The 12,905-nt window shown below is 36.0% G+C and overlaps 1 protein-coding gene across 1 annotated transcript in view; it reads right to left on the bottom strand.

Annotated features, from left to right (window-relative positions):
* The window catches only part of ST8SIA4 (ST8 alpha-N-acetyl-neuraminide alpha-2,8-sialyltransferase 4), a 55,498-nt gene that overhangs the window by 28,569 nt on the left and 14,024 nt on the right, over positions 1-12,905 (bottom strand). Inside the window, exon 3 of the mRNA XM_005232819.4 lies at positions 11,841-12,098. Coding sequence (XP_005232876.1) covers positions 11,841-12,098 — 258 coding nt within the window. The remainder of the gene's footprint in view (positions 1-11,840; positions 12,099-12,905) is intronic.

Raw genomic sequence — 12,905 nt, 5'->3', positions numbered from 1 at the left:
AAATAAGTATCCTGTCACAACAGTATTTTCACAGTTTATTAAACTGCTCTGTTGAGGTGAAGGATGCTAAGAAGCAATGTCAGAATTGGGTCCTTCAAAACATTTGCATGTTATTATATTCCTAATATAAACAGTATTCTATTAGTTCTGCAATTTTTTCTGTTACAGTAAACTTTTTACTTAAGCTTATCCTTTAGCATCTTCTAATGGCCAGATCTCCAATGTCGTATAAAATTAACTGAAGTCAGCAAGGCAATATAGATTAACACCAACGGATGACATGACCTAGTCCTAAGTTCTTCAGAACATTTTCATTCTGTAATTATCAACTAAAGAAACGGTCCTATCTTCTCCAGAAAGAAATGTTCTGAAGACTGTAAAGCCTATACATTCTTCAGAGATAAAGCTGCCCAAGTTTCCAATATGTGGGCAGCTGTAAGTGTTCTTAGGGAACAGATTTACATTCTTCACTGTCTTTACACATCTATTCCACAAACCATCTGCATGTATTACAGGATGCTAAGAGTAATATCTTTTAGAAAATGGTAGTTAGGGCACAAGAAAAACACACTGATTTCAATATTGGCCTTGAAAATTCTTTCTAAAAATCTTAATGCATGAACCTGCCACCTGGAACTGTCAAAAGTCTGATGTCACATACAATCTAGAAAAAAAGTATCCAACCAAGGACGTAAAATTAACCAAACAAATTCACTAAATTAATTACCACTGCTCTTGAAAATACCTCTTTCAGGGACAGACTGAAAGTATGAAGGAGTATTGCACAGCAGTGGTTTTTTTGGCAGTCACACACATGCGCATGAAAACATCTATTACTTACAAACATAAGATAGAGCTTGACATTGCAAATCCTGCCATGTCCAACTTTGAGAAGCACCGATGTACCAACACCACCTTGTTGGAAAAGCTGTAAGCCACATGCAAAATGTGCACATATAACATAGGCCCTATGGTCCTAACATGATTACATGTCTTTCGACAGCGCCTTTCTAATCTACCAAAAGCATCAGCGCCTGAATCTTAGAAGTGTATATAGTTTGAAACTAGCATATAAATGTAATTTCACCCAAATACTGAAAAAAATCACCACAGGCATACCAAATACAAGTTATGCGTACCTTACATGCCATTACTGCTTCACTAGTAATATACTTCATATCAAATACAGTATTTTATAAAGGTATACAGCGTATGCAATATAAATTCTTAACACACTGCATATTCAGATTTTTCAAGTGTAACTTCAGAGAGTTATGAGTAATCCAAATGCACACAGTAACAGTAAGGTTATCTATGAACAGTTACTTTAGAATATTAGCCACATTTTTAAACCTTTAGTGTCTCAAATCAGACACCTAATTATAACATTAAAGGCAGGTAAGGCATTTTGCTTTCCAAACAGTAAGCACCTCTTAACCTTTGATCTTTTAAAAACTCAATTACATAAATATGGATTAGTAGCTGTGCTGGTTTGAAATAATGTGGTAAGTACATGTGCACTTTGAAAGGCTCTGTTTTCAAAGAAGTAACTAGATGCTGTTAGCAGTAAGATTGTTATTTTAGTAGAACATGAATACAAGACCCACTCTGCACATATTTCTAGCTCTGTTAAGAAAATAAACATTGCTAAAGTAGCTGTAGTTGACCAAGTTATAAACATATTACCTTACTAAGCCCCTTCTCATTTTCTTTAGAGGTTACTTCCTTCAAAGAAATTATTCTAGTGCTTGTTAAATTGGAAGTGTTAACACTGAGTATTTATGTATTCACAGAAATGGAAAATTAAACACACCTGCCAAAACCCATCAATTAAAATCAGCATATTCTTCAGTAGGGAGTAAATCGAGCACTTATGTCAGGAGTGTTTCTCCATGAGTTCAAGAGTTTATGTGCTAGTGACAAACGGTAATACTTAGCCTAAACTGCTAGTAACAGCTAATTATTTCCAGTTTGAGTTCAAGAAAATTTTATACAAAGGTATCACAGAATTAATCATAGGATAGTTTGGGTTGGAAGGGACCTTTAAAGGTCATCTAGTCCAACCCCCTGCAATGAGCAGAGACATCTCCAACTAGATCAGGTTGCTCGGAGCCCTGTCCAACCTGACTTTGAATGTTTCCAGGGACAGGGCATCTACCACCTCTCTGGGCACCCTATTGTTGTGTTTCACCACTCTCGTTGCAAAAAATTTCTTCTCTGTACCTAGTTTAAATCTACCCGCTTTTAGTTTAAAACCGTTACCCCTTGTCCTATCACAAAGGTCCCGCTAAAATATTTGTCTCAATCTTTCTTACATGTTTCAGGGCTAGTAAAACTAGCTATGGCATATTTGCATATAGACCTGACTATGTGTAAATAATTTTTGTTACCTGTTTCAGAGTTTTTATCTTAACATCTTATGCATCTTTATGCTATGGCCACAGTTTCATACAGTTGGAATTTTTAAGTCTGTTTTATTAGCCAATGTCAATAATCTCCTATCAATTTGAGGGGCTCTTTCAAGAAAACTTCATATTCAGAGACACACATAAACAAGTACTTATTTTAAGTCAAATTAAGAAGCCTGTTATCTGAACAGCTTTGAAATAGCAATGCCCTTGTTATAGTCTTTAGTTCTAGCTCATTTGTCGCAAGGCACAGAATGCTAAATATACCCTTAACAGTGATCAGGAGGGGCAGGGGACTGCACCACTAGCTTTACCTAGGAATTTGTACACAACAAATGAAACCATGCTTTTAAGTTGTTATTGCTATATCAGATCCAGCAGGAAGAAGACTAATTTAGTGAGCTTCCTCTCTCTCACATGCCACATTACTGATACATTGCGACTATATGAATGCTTAAAATATCACTCCAAAACATATTTTTCTGTAACGTACCATCATCTTCCATTCATTCTATAAAAACTTCAGTGTCACCTGCAAGTTAGTTAACCTGCAAGTAAGCAGGCTGATGGTCAAAGCTGAGGACAAACTTACTATGAGGTGACTAACGCTGAGGATATATGAACACTTTGTAATTAACAGTCACAGACAGCACTGAAGATTGATGACCAATTAAGCAAACAGCTGTAAATATAAGCACTGAGAATATACATCACATTCACCAAGGTCTGTAAACCTCTTTCTGCTGAGCCTAAGCTATTGACTGCTTCCAGAAAAAATGACGAAATGCAGCTTGCCCTAGCAAAAAGTTTTGCAAAATAATGGTTTCCATTAGTTCCTCTTTTTTCTTTTTTTTTCCCCCCATAAAAATTCACTATAAGTGTATTCTTTGAAACTAACAAGCTAGTGGCTATTCTATGTATTTTTTTTTAATCAGAAGCTCTAGCTCCTTCTTTTTTTCCCTTGCACTAAGCTAGCGAATAACAAGAGTCTTTATTTGCTCCCTTACTTCTAAGCACGATCTACAGCAGAAGTGTTCAGGAACTGTTCTAATGAGACAAAGCCTGGTACATCTGGGAGAGGGGTTTAGGAAAAAAACCCAAAACTATGTAAGTGGGATACTACCAATCACAGATTATGAATGTATCATATGCAACAATATATAAGGTGTTTCTAGTGCTGCAGACCTTGTTTTCCCCATGACATCAGCCCAGACCACATCCAAAATCCCAGCACAGCCATTTCAACAGGGTAGTTAGTCTAAACTTACTATCAGGCATCAATTACACCATTTAGATAATCAGTAAGTTTACAGGGCCACGTAATTTACATACTATTGATATATATTCATGATACTCAATTGCAAATATATATAGAGAAAATATTCACAGGAAAAATGCAGAGGTTCCCACACACAAGCTTGCAGTGTGACAGCAACAGATTTAACAGGAACATGCACCACAATGCTATCACTAAAGAGATCTGCCGTAAATGGAAAAAATTAGTTCACATCTGAAATACCACATAATATTTGGGTATCTGTAGAAATAACCGAGATGCTAAGACACAGACTAAAAAATCTCAGTGACTGCAATCCTGCTTCTTCCACAACCATGTGTTGCATATGTGAGTTACAGTGGGATATATTCAGAAAAAGTGTGAGGAAAAAAGAACCAGACAGCCAAAGGCTGGGCTTGCATGCCATGAGAAAAAACTGAAGAATGGAGTAAGCACTTTTATATCACATTTACACCAAAGTAACCAATACTGGGTCTGCTGTGACACCTTTATGGCCCAAACACATCCATAACATGCTTAGTCTTTTAGAGAGCAGAGCTTAACAAAGAAAATAATGATATCATATTCACAAAATAGACTCAAATGAGAAGTCAGTTATTCCACAGAGCTTCAGTTGAACATGTTTGGTCACTAATAAGCTTACAGCTCATGTATATGCATGTAAATGTCCAATACATAATATGCATAGGCCATATATCGGTATTTTCACGTTAATTTTATTTAAAAGCCATAAAAATTTGCTTGAGTAAAAGCGAGTACTGTTTCCACTTTATTTGACACTAAGAACTGAAAGAATATTCCTCATACAGTAACAATACAAGAATTGGCCATGAATCTGTATAATTGTTAATCCTTTAACAATCTACGCACTTAAGGTTTACAGGTTAGAATAAATATTTAGAAACCACTCCAAAGCCTAAGCTGCACAAAAGTGCCGTAAAGACATGCTTTGTTTCATTTATATCTTCTCCTTGTAGAGCAAAGCCAAAAATATCCACCACACAATATTACCAACATGCACTCTGATAAGCCAAAAATGAAAATTAGATTGTTGTTGGAAGACGTAATATTAAACCTCTCTGAAATATAAGGCATTATCTAAACTAGTAGCAATAACGCGCACTCTTTCCTCAATTGCCTGAAAGCTTTTATATTCAGGTTTCTATGCAGATTCCTGTAAGAATCAAAACTGCAATCTTGAATTCAATGATTCTTGTCATTTTAAGAAACACTTGGATATTAAAGTAAAATTCAAGGCTTAAGGACTTAGGAGGAAGAAAAAAAAAAAAAAAGTTGAGTTCAAGGCAGCAGACAACCTAACAGTTGGAGTATTCTCTACCTAGTCAACTTGCAGGAAGCACATCACCCTAGTAGTGCCTGTGTATACCAAGCACATCATTTCATCCCGAAGTTCAAACGAAGGTGTGCTGCACCACTGTCGCAACTTTCACATATGCATACACCCAAAAAAGGCATATGTATAAAAAAACCCATGCACAAACCTCATATCTTCCCCTGCCAAATCTAATGATTAGCAAAATGTATGGATTCGCTCATGTTCTGTATACTTGTTTGGCTGAAGATAAAACTAAAATTGCTTCAAATTAACCGTAGGGATCTGGATTAGCAGGGAATCCTCTGACATATCCCACTTCACCCCAGGTCCTTATCCTCTGCATGGCACAATGAAGAATGTCTCATGACAGCTGCAAGCTGTGTAGAGGCTCAGGTACAAAATAATTATGTATTCTATTCACACACAAGCATCACAACTGTCTTTTAAAATGTGCCATGTAAAATATACCATTATTGACCTGATACCCCTTTTATAACACGTCTACAAGAATCCTGAATTTATGATTGATTTAACTTTAGTTTGAAGATGGGATTTTTGTATCATGACCTGCTAATAAACTTCATTACTTCTTGTTGCCCAATCGACAATCTGTACTGATAATTATTAAATTCATTCTTCCTAGCATCTTCCTTAACACCAGTGACTGAAATGCAAGTTATCCTCAACTGACACAGCACAATGAAGTGACAGAAAAGTTACGTTATTTTAGAAACAGTGGCAAAACACATTATCTACCTCTTTATTGTGACTCCTTGCCGCAACATTACCCATGAATTAAGAGTTTCACTGCTCTTTCCAATACTATTACTTTCACACCAAAACAATTTCTATCACTGAAAGTTTGTAAAAAACCAAACAAAACCAAAAAACTTTACAGCAGTGAAATATTGAGAATATCTTAATGTAAGAAAACCTGAGAAATGGATCTACATCTTTGCCTTTTCACATGAAAATACCTTTAAACATTACTGTCTGTAAACAGCATATTCTACAGGGCAATTACCAAAATGCTACAGAAGTGTTACTATTCTGGTATAGAAAACTTTGAAACAGTTAGTTCTGCAACACCATGAGGATAGAAAGGGTTAAAAAAGTTGCATTATCATTTCAAAAAATTCAGGCAAAATCACTGTTTTTATTGTTTTGGAGAAGCACTTTTGGGTCATGAGTTTGGAATGTAGAAAAAAAGCTGTAGCTTGAGCACTCAAAACCAGAGAACAGCAAAAAAGGCAATGTTTAGCCTAAGACTGTTCTGGTCATCATCACACTACTTAATCAAAATGCTCAGTCAATGAACAAATGGATTAGTTGAGCCTTCCTGAATTTGAAACTGTTCAGAAAGCTACTAAATTAAAAGCTCTTATTATCAACAATAAGAGCAAGCAACTTTGAAATAATTTTATTCTTTTACCTCAGGGTAATTATATAAAGAGTCAGGCTAACCCTATATGCTTGACATTTGGATGCTGACAGGCAACTATTTAAGAAAACACTGGAATCTTTGACTATTTCTATATGGGTTTACAGAAGTCACTCCTTATTGATGTTTCCTAAGCCTTGTAAACTTAGGTCTTTAAATCTCCCCTATCATCTACCTGAGAATTAGCTTTGGAAGCTGCACTGAAGTGGGACTTATAAATGGCTATGAAGCATTCCCAATACTGTGGCTCACCAGCGTAGGTATCACCAGGTGCTATGTACTGACTGAGCAAGAGATTCAGCTTCATAAGAAGACATCTCTGTATCAGCTCACGCCCCGTGACAGGCTGTGCCTGGAGTAGTGGTCATACAAGGAACCTTCCAGCAGCTGAAGACATCACGAAGTGAAGCCAAAAAGGGAAAACGTGGCCACAAGAAGCCAGGCCTTCTCCAAGATCGTCCTGAGGTGGAGGCTACCCATGTCTAACTTGACTGGAAACACAAAACAGATACACTGGCACTCCCCCTTTGTCAGGCGCCCAAATCACTGAGCAAGAACAGCTGAAGATGATGGCTTTCTCTTTCTTCTGCTTTCATTTAATGTTTGAATGTAGTGTAACAACTTGTAGGAAGAGACAGAGGGCAAAAATAGAGCTGCCACATCTGAGAGCTGAAAAATATCTAATGAGCTAGTCATAATGTATTCAAATGCTATTTTTAAGGGAAGAATGATGTTTAAAATAAGTCCGTTAAATTAGCAACTTCACTTTCAACAGATGTGCTTGCTCTGAGCATCCAGTTTTACTGGCACAATGGTTATGCTCCAAGCAAGGTGTACTGAATAAATAATTGAATAGAAAAGCTTATACAAATTACTACAAAAAAAAATTAGAACATAAGTACATTAATATCTTAATTTTTTTCATTCAAGCAAATGATTGTCTTTCCACATCAAAGATGAAGGAACAATACAGAAGAAAGAAGCTACTCCATCACTTCTTGTTTACATATTAATATTAGCAGATAAATTTAAATTGTTCTTCTGAAATAAGTAACCACACCTCCATGTGGAGGTCAGGAAGTCTGTCCTTTTTTTCTTCCTGAACAGATACACTGTCTTCTGCTCATATCACAATTGCCTGCCCACAAAACCAAGATGTCAGGGAGGAAGTCAAACAGTTTATCCTCCTTTTTGCATAGGATAAAAGAGGATAAAACAAATTTATGAAAGGACTGTGCGTTTTTTCCATGTCAACGTCACTAACCCCAAGAATTGCCAAGTCAAAAAATGAAAGTCAAAGGACACTGGAAAAATAAGAGTTGCATTTGCCCACCAAAATTTAATCACCAATGATGGCAAAAATATTCATCTTGACTCCTACATGCTGACAGAGTTAGCAGAAAAACACTCCAATGGGAGAAATAAGCATTGTAACATATAAACTAGACACTTCAAAGAAAGAATTAATATCCTCTCACGGCTGCTCCTTGCCAGGGAAGCCCTAAGCTAGTCAAACAGCTTCACTGAACAGGCCTGTTCTTCATATGGTCCCACTGAAACGAAAAGGACTTTTCCAGGAGTAGTGTCACCATGAGAAAACCCACAAGATTATTTACTGGTTTGGGGTTTTTTTTGGCTGGTTGTTTTTTAACCAAATAACTCCAAAACTCTGCTTGGCCTCTGCTTTTGAATAGCTCCCATCATGAATGCTGAATTCCATTAATTTGAAAAAAAAAAACCCAGAAAATGTTTCTTCTGATCTTTAGCATTGCTCAAACTCTGAGCCCAAAGCCAAACTGAATTCTTTTTGGTAGTTATTGGCTGCCGGGAAGTAATTCCAGGAACCTGAAAGTTGTTACTTGGAATGTTTAGTTTTGTTGTTTTACATTCACCCAAAACGCAGTTGTATTTTTCAGGAAGTCCTATGTAACTATGCATTTTAAAACGTAGCACTTAATACAAGAAGTTCATCTGTTCTGTAAGATGTTAACAGCCAACACAGCCCTGGCATGAGAATTTCAGCATGAGAAAGTGTAGAAAATGGGGGAATAAGACTTACTGCATTTAAATTTCACAGGCAGTGAATATCATATATCTGACCCAACAACTAGAGGAACAGCTGAAATCACTACCATGCAAAACCCAGCTTCTGCAACAGCACTTGGCCATTTATACATTTTAAATGCAGTCTGGTTGATTATCTCATATTTTCATTCTAATTTATTTTATGGAATCAGATTTTTGAAAGCTTCAGAGCCTTTCTGAGTATGGTATCAAAACGTAGCATGGTTTAGCTCACCACTACAAATACAGCAAAGGTACAAGGATCAATAGTCACTCAACAGGGTGTAAAAATGAGAGTTAAAAAGCAAAGGAATATGGGAAACAGGAAATAGTTTATAGTCAGCATAGGGTTATTTTTAATAGGAAAGAGTCTCCTTGCTTCCCGTTTCAACTAGATGGGTCACATTTTCTGTCAAAACAGGCATGACTTCACTAAACTTGTGCAACTAATCCATTTTACCCTAGAAGGAGGTATGTCCCTAGACTCCTGATTTCTGATGCCATGAGAACAAAGTAAGGCCTTATGTGATCAAGTCATTAAAACCAAGCCACTTTAAAATGTTCAGTAAATACAGTAAATCTGCTTATGCTGACAAGATATCACTGTGTTTGTAAAAAAAGACCCTTATTTATGCACTTGCAGAGATGCCTAAAGAAGAATTGTATTGTTTTACTTGTAAAATTTGCTGACAGAATTGTATGTTGGCTTGCAGGCATGCTTATTATTTCACTGTAGTTTAGCTACCTTTTTTCAAACATTTTCCATAATAGAAGTACTCTAATTATCCAGTGTCTCTGTTGGATCAATGTTTTTTGAGAGGCATTATTATACAGAAGGCACTGAATATGCTGCAATGTCTCAAAGGAAGATGAAAGTTATTAGTAACTTTGGACGACTTTCAAAGACAACGACAGATAACTACCACTTCAATAATTTAAGTTTGGTAGTTATTTCTGTTCTTCTTTATCCTTAAAGCATATATTCTGTGTCTTTATCAGTTATTACTAACATCTTCATACCACCTTTATAGGAGCACTAAAATTCAGGATACTGAGTATATTATAGTAATGCAAATACCGCTCTATGTCTGCGGTGTCCTCTTCATTTTCACAGATCTTCACTATCAGTTTTATCATTAAATAAATGGTATTGTTGGTGTTAGATATAACACTAGAAATACTGCTCTAAGACACAGTTCTTGAAAACACACACTTTCTTTTCAGATCTCAAAAAGAACATATGCTACTATCAAAATCAACTGGATAATATATTCAACCAAAATAGAACGACATACTTGTCACAGCACATAGGCATAACGCACTCAGCATCAGGAGATTCTACAAAGATGTTCATCAGCTTATACACCTAGCTGCACACAGTACATAAACTGCTTTTCAGAACACGATCCGGTGGTGAGTAGAATGAATGCATTTTACTTTTAGAGAAATCAGCTGAAGGCAAAGAGAGTACAGTGACACTCTTACATTTTAGCACAAGAATTCTAACAGCAATAGACATGAGCGATTGCCAACTATGCTGGTACCATTAGATCACATGATTACGTATCATGTTGCATACAATTTTTTTTTTTAAGAGGAAGAGAAGGAATGTAGGAAACTAATTGAAAAATGCTTTGCCTTTTTAACTCAAAATACGAATGAATTCATTGCTATTTCCTTTGAACAGATGTTATGTACCTATGCACCAACCCAGATATAAATAAATGATTACCGTAGTTTAACCTATGAGATAATCTGTGAACTTTGAAATGTTTTAACTTTGATTTCTAAATCCAAAAATTTCACTGTATTAAAACTCTCCATAGGCTGCAGGATCAAGTATTCTATTCCCAGAACCTTATAAAAATTATTATACACAATATTGTCAGACTAACTAGTTGTTGCACTGATCACTTTAGTCATACACGGTATGAGAGATGTTTCTCCAGTCTAAATAACTGATTAGCGACATCAGTTCCTTGATGTTCCTATTAAGCTTCGTCATTCTTCATTCATAAACAAACCTTATAATATTATCTTTACTTCATGTGACTTTAATTAGTTAAAATCTCCTATCTGAAACCATCATTTAGTTTCATGGCTAGTTAAAAAACAGGGAAGAGCATAAAGATGACTTCAAAGAAATTCAGCCTATGATTTAAGAAAGGTATGTAGCTTGCCTTCTGAAAGAAAATTTTCATCCAGAAAATCCAGTCTCTAAATTTTTCTGTAGTACTGTTAAATGAATCACATTTAAACTCTGAGAGATAAGAAAAGCATGTCAATGGATTTTTTTGGTTCTTTCTGCAATAAGGATGCTAATTTGGAAGACAAGAGGTACAAGGAAAATGAGAGTGGTGTGTTATTGTTTCCATTACCACTTCCTAGTATACCTTCCAAATAAAATACAACTTTTATGTCTGTATCTTGTTTCAGTTTACGTACTGAAAAACTGCAATTGTTCTTTTCCATATCCTTTTGATATTTTTTGTCACCATCTTTCTTCAAGGTGAGAAAAGAAAAAGCAAGTAACTCATAATTATGACTATTTCTGTAATGTTTTCTCTCACTGCCCTTCTGTTTTCTGCCCTTTCACTCTTCTCAAACCAAACCAATTGAAACTTCTGCTTCAAAAGCAAAAGGACCTCTCTCTTGCCCAGCCTTCTCTATACCCATATAATGACAGGCTGTCAAATGAAGCCAGCTATTCCTCTTTATTTCACATTGATATGTGAACAAAAAATATTCTATTGTGCCTGTTTGAAGACTGAATAAAAAGTGAAGCATATCAACATTTTTGCCTAAAACTTTTCAATGCAATCTGAAGGGATTTAGATGTGTGACTTCCAATTACCTTAATGGCAGCCATCTGGGCTCAACATCAACACATGACACTGAATTTTTACCCTACAAGGAATGCAGTAATTTACAATAGGCCATATTTCTTGGCCAAGAATCAAGAAAGAATTGTTTTGACAGAGAAAACATTTTGCATTTATTCTACCAGGGCCTCCATAAGAATATTTATTTTGTCTGGCATGAAAACAACAAACAGCAAGAATAAGTAGCACAAACCTCTCTCCTCTGGCCCTTGTTTTACTTTCACTGTAAAAATAGTTTTCATGTCAACAATAAGGGCATGTATTTAAATTTGGGGAATCACACAATGCAAGATACCGTTTCAGATTAATTTCAGATAATGCCCGAAATACATATCTCAGATTAAAATATTTCTCCCATCTTTCCTCCAAGAGACATAGCAGGCTGTATCTTCAACAGCAGATGAAAACTCACCTTATAACAAAGTCATGGCTATCAATCTCTCTTCCACATCCGCTGTCCAGAAGGATGCCAGAATTCCCAACAACTGCACAGGTTTTAAATCGGCGATTCTTCATCGGGGAAACTTCAGGGAGAAGGCTGTGCAAATCCTGAGAAATGTTTAGGGTGCGACGTCTGTCCAGTACATAATGGATTACGTCTCCTGGCTTGAAGCTGCTTTTGACCACTGAGACATCTCGTTCAGCATCCAAGAATCGAAGAATGTTCTTTCTGGGTTGACGGAAAAATGCAGAGATAAAACCCAACACTCACTGCTCATGTGGAGTTTATCTAATAGTAACACAGACTGAGCACAGTATGACATAAAGTAGAGGGTAGATAGCGTTAAACAGGCTAAGGTCGTTTCCCATGCTCTACGATGGAGTTAAAGCAAAGCTGTTAGGATTGAGTTCAAATCTTGGTTACAATAGAATATGTAAATACTACAGCAATAGAGCTTAATGACTTCCTATAGACAAAGGCACTGAGAGACCAAGGGAAGATAACTTTGGAAATCAGAAGGCATCCTATTTTGAGTATTTTTACAAAATTTTGGAGTAAACACATATTTGAAAAAGGACCAGAGCAGTTTGTTTCTATAGAAACATAGTTAAATATATGAGATATTTATGATTTAGGAAATAAATGCTTCACTACAATCTCATCTCTCACAGATCAGCTTTTTTCAGAAAGGGCGTGTTTTCTTATAGATTCTTATTTCACCATAAGAATAACATAAGAAGTTTAACTTGCTCCTAGTTGACTGAAGTTCAGCCAAAGTTATCCTAATTAACTTGAAATAAGAACACCCACACAGTCTTTTGTACCAATTTAAATAAAATCAGCTTTAAAACATACAGCAAATTAAATTACTGCAGCTGAGGGGCTAATGAAGCTATTAGCTGAATTCATAGAAACACTTATGAACTCCATCGTTGCTTTAAATCACGTTAGTGCAATATTCGATCTTGCTTCTTTGCAATTAATTGTTTAAACTATTACCCAGGTTCAGACACATACAACTAAGATATGAGGGTT

Source organism: Falco peregrinus, chromosome Z, assembly GCF_023634155.1.
Source record: "Falco peregrinus isolate bFalPer1 chromosome Z, bFalPer1.pri, whole genome shotgun sequence".
In the NCBI taxonomy this organism is placed as follows: domain Eukaryota; kingdom Metazoa; phylum Chordata; class Aves; order Falconiformes; family Falconidae; genus Falco; species Falco peregrinus.
The sequence above is the reverse complement of the archived record's forward strand: the minus strand, read 5'-3'. Positions and strand labels throughout refer to the sequence as shown.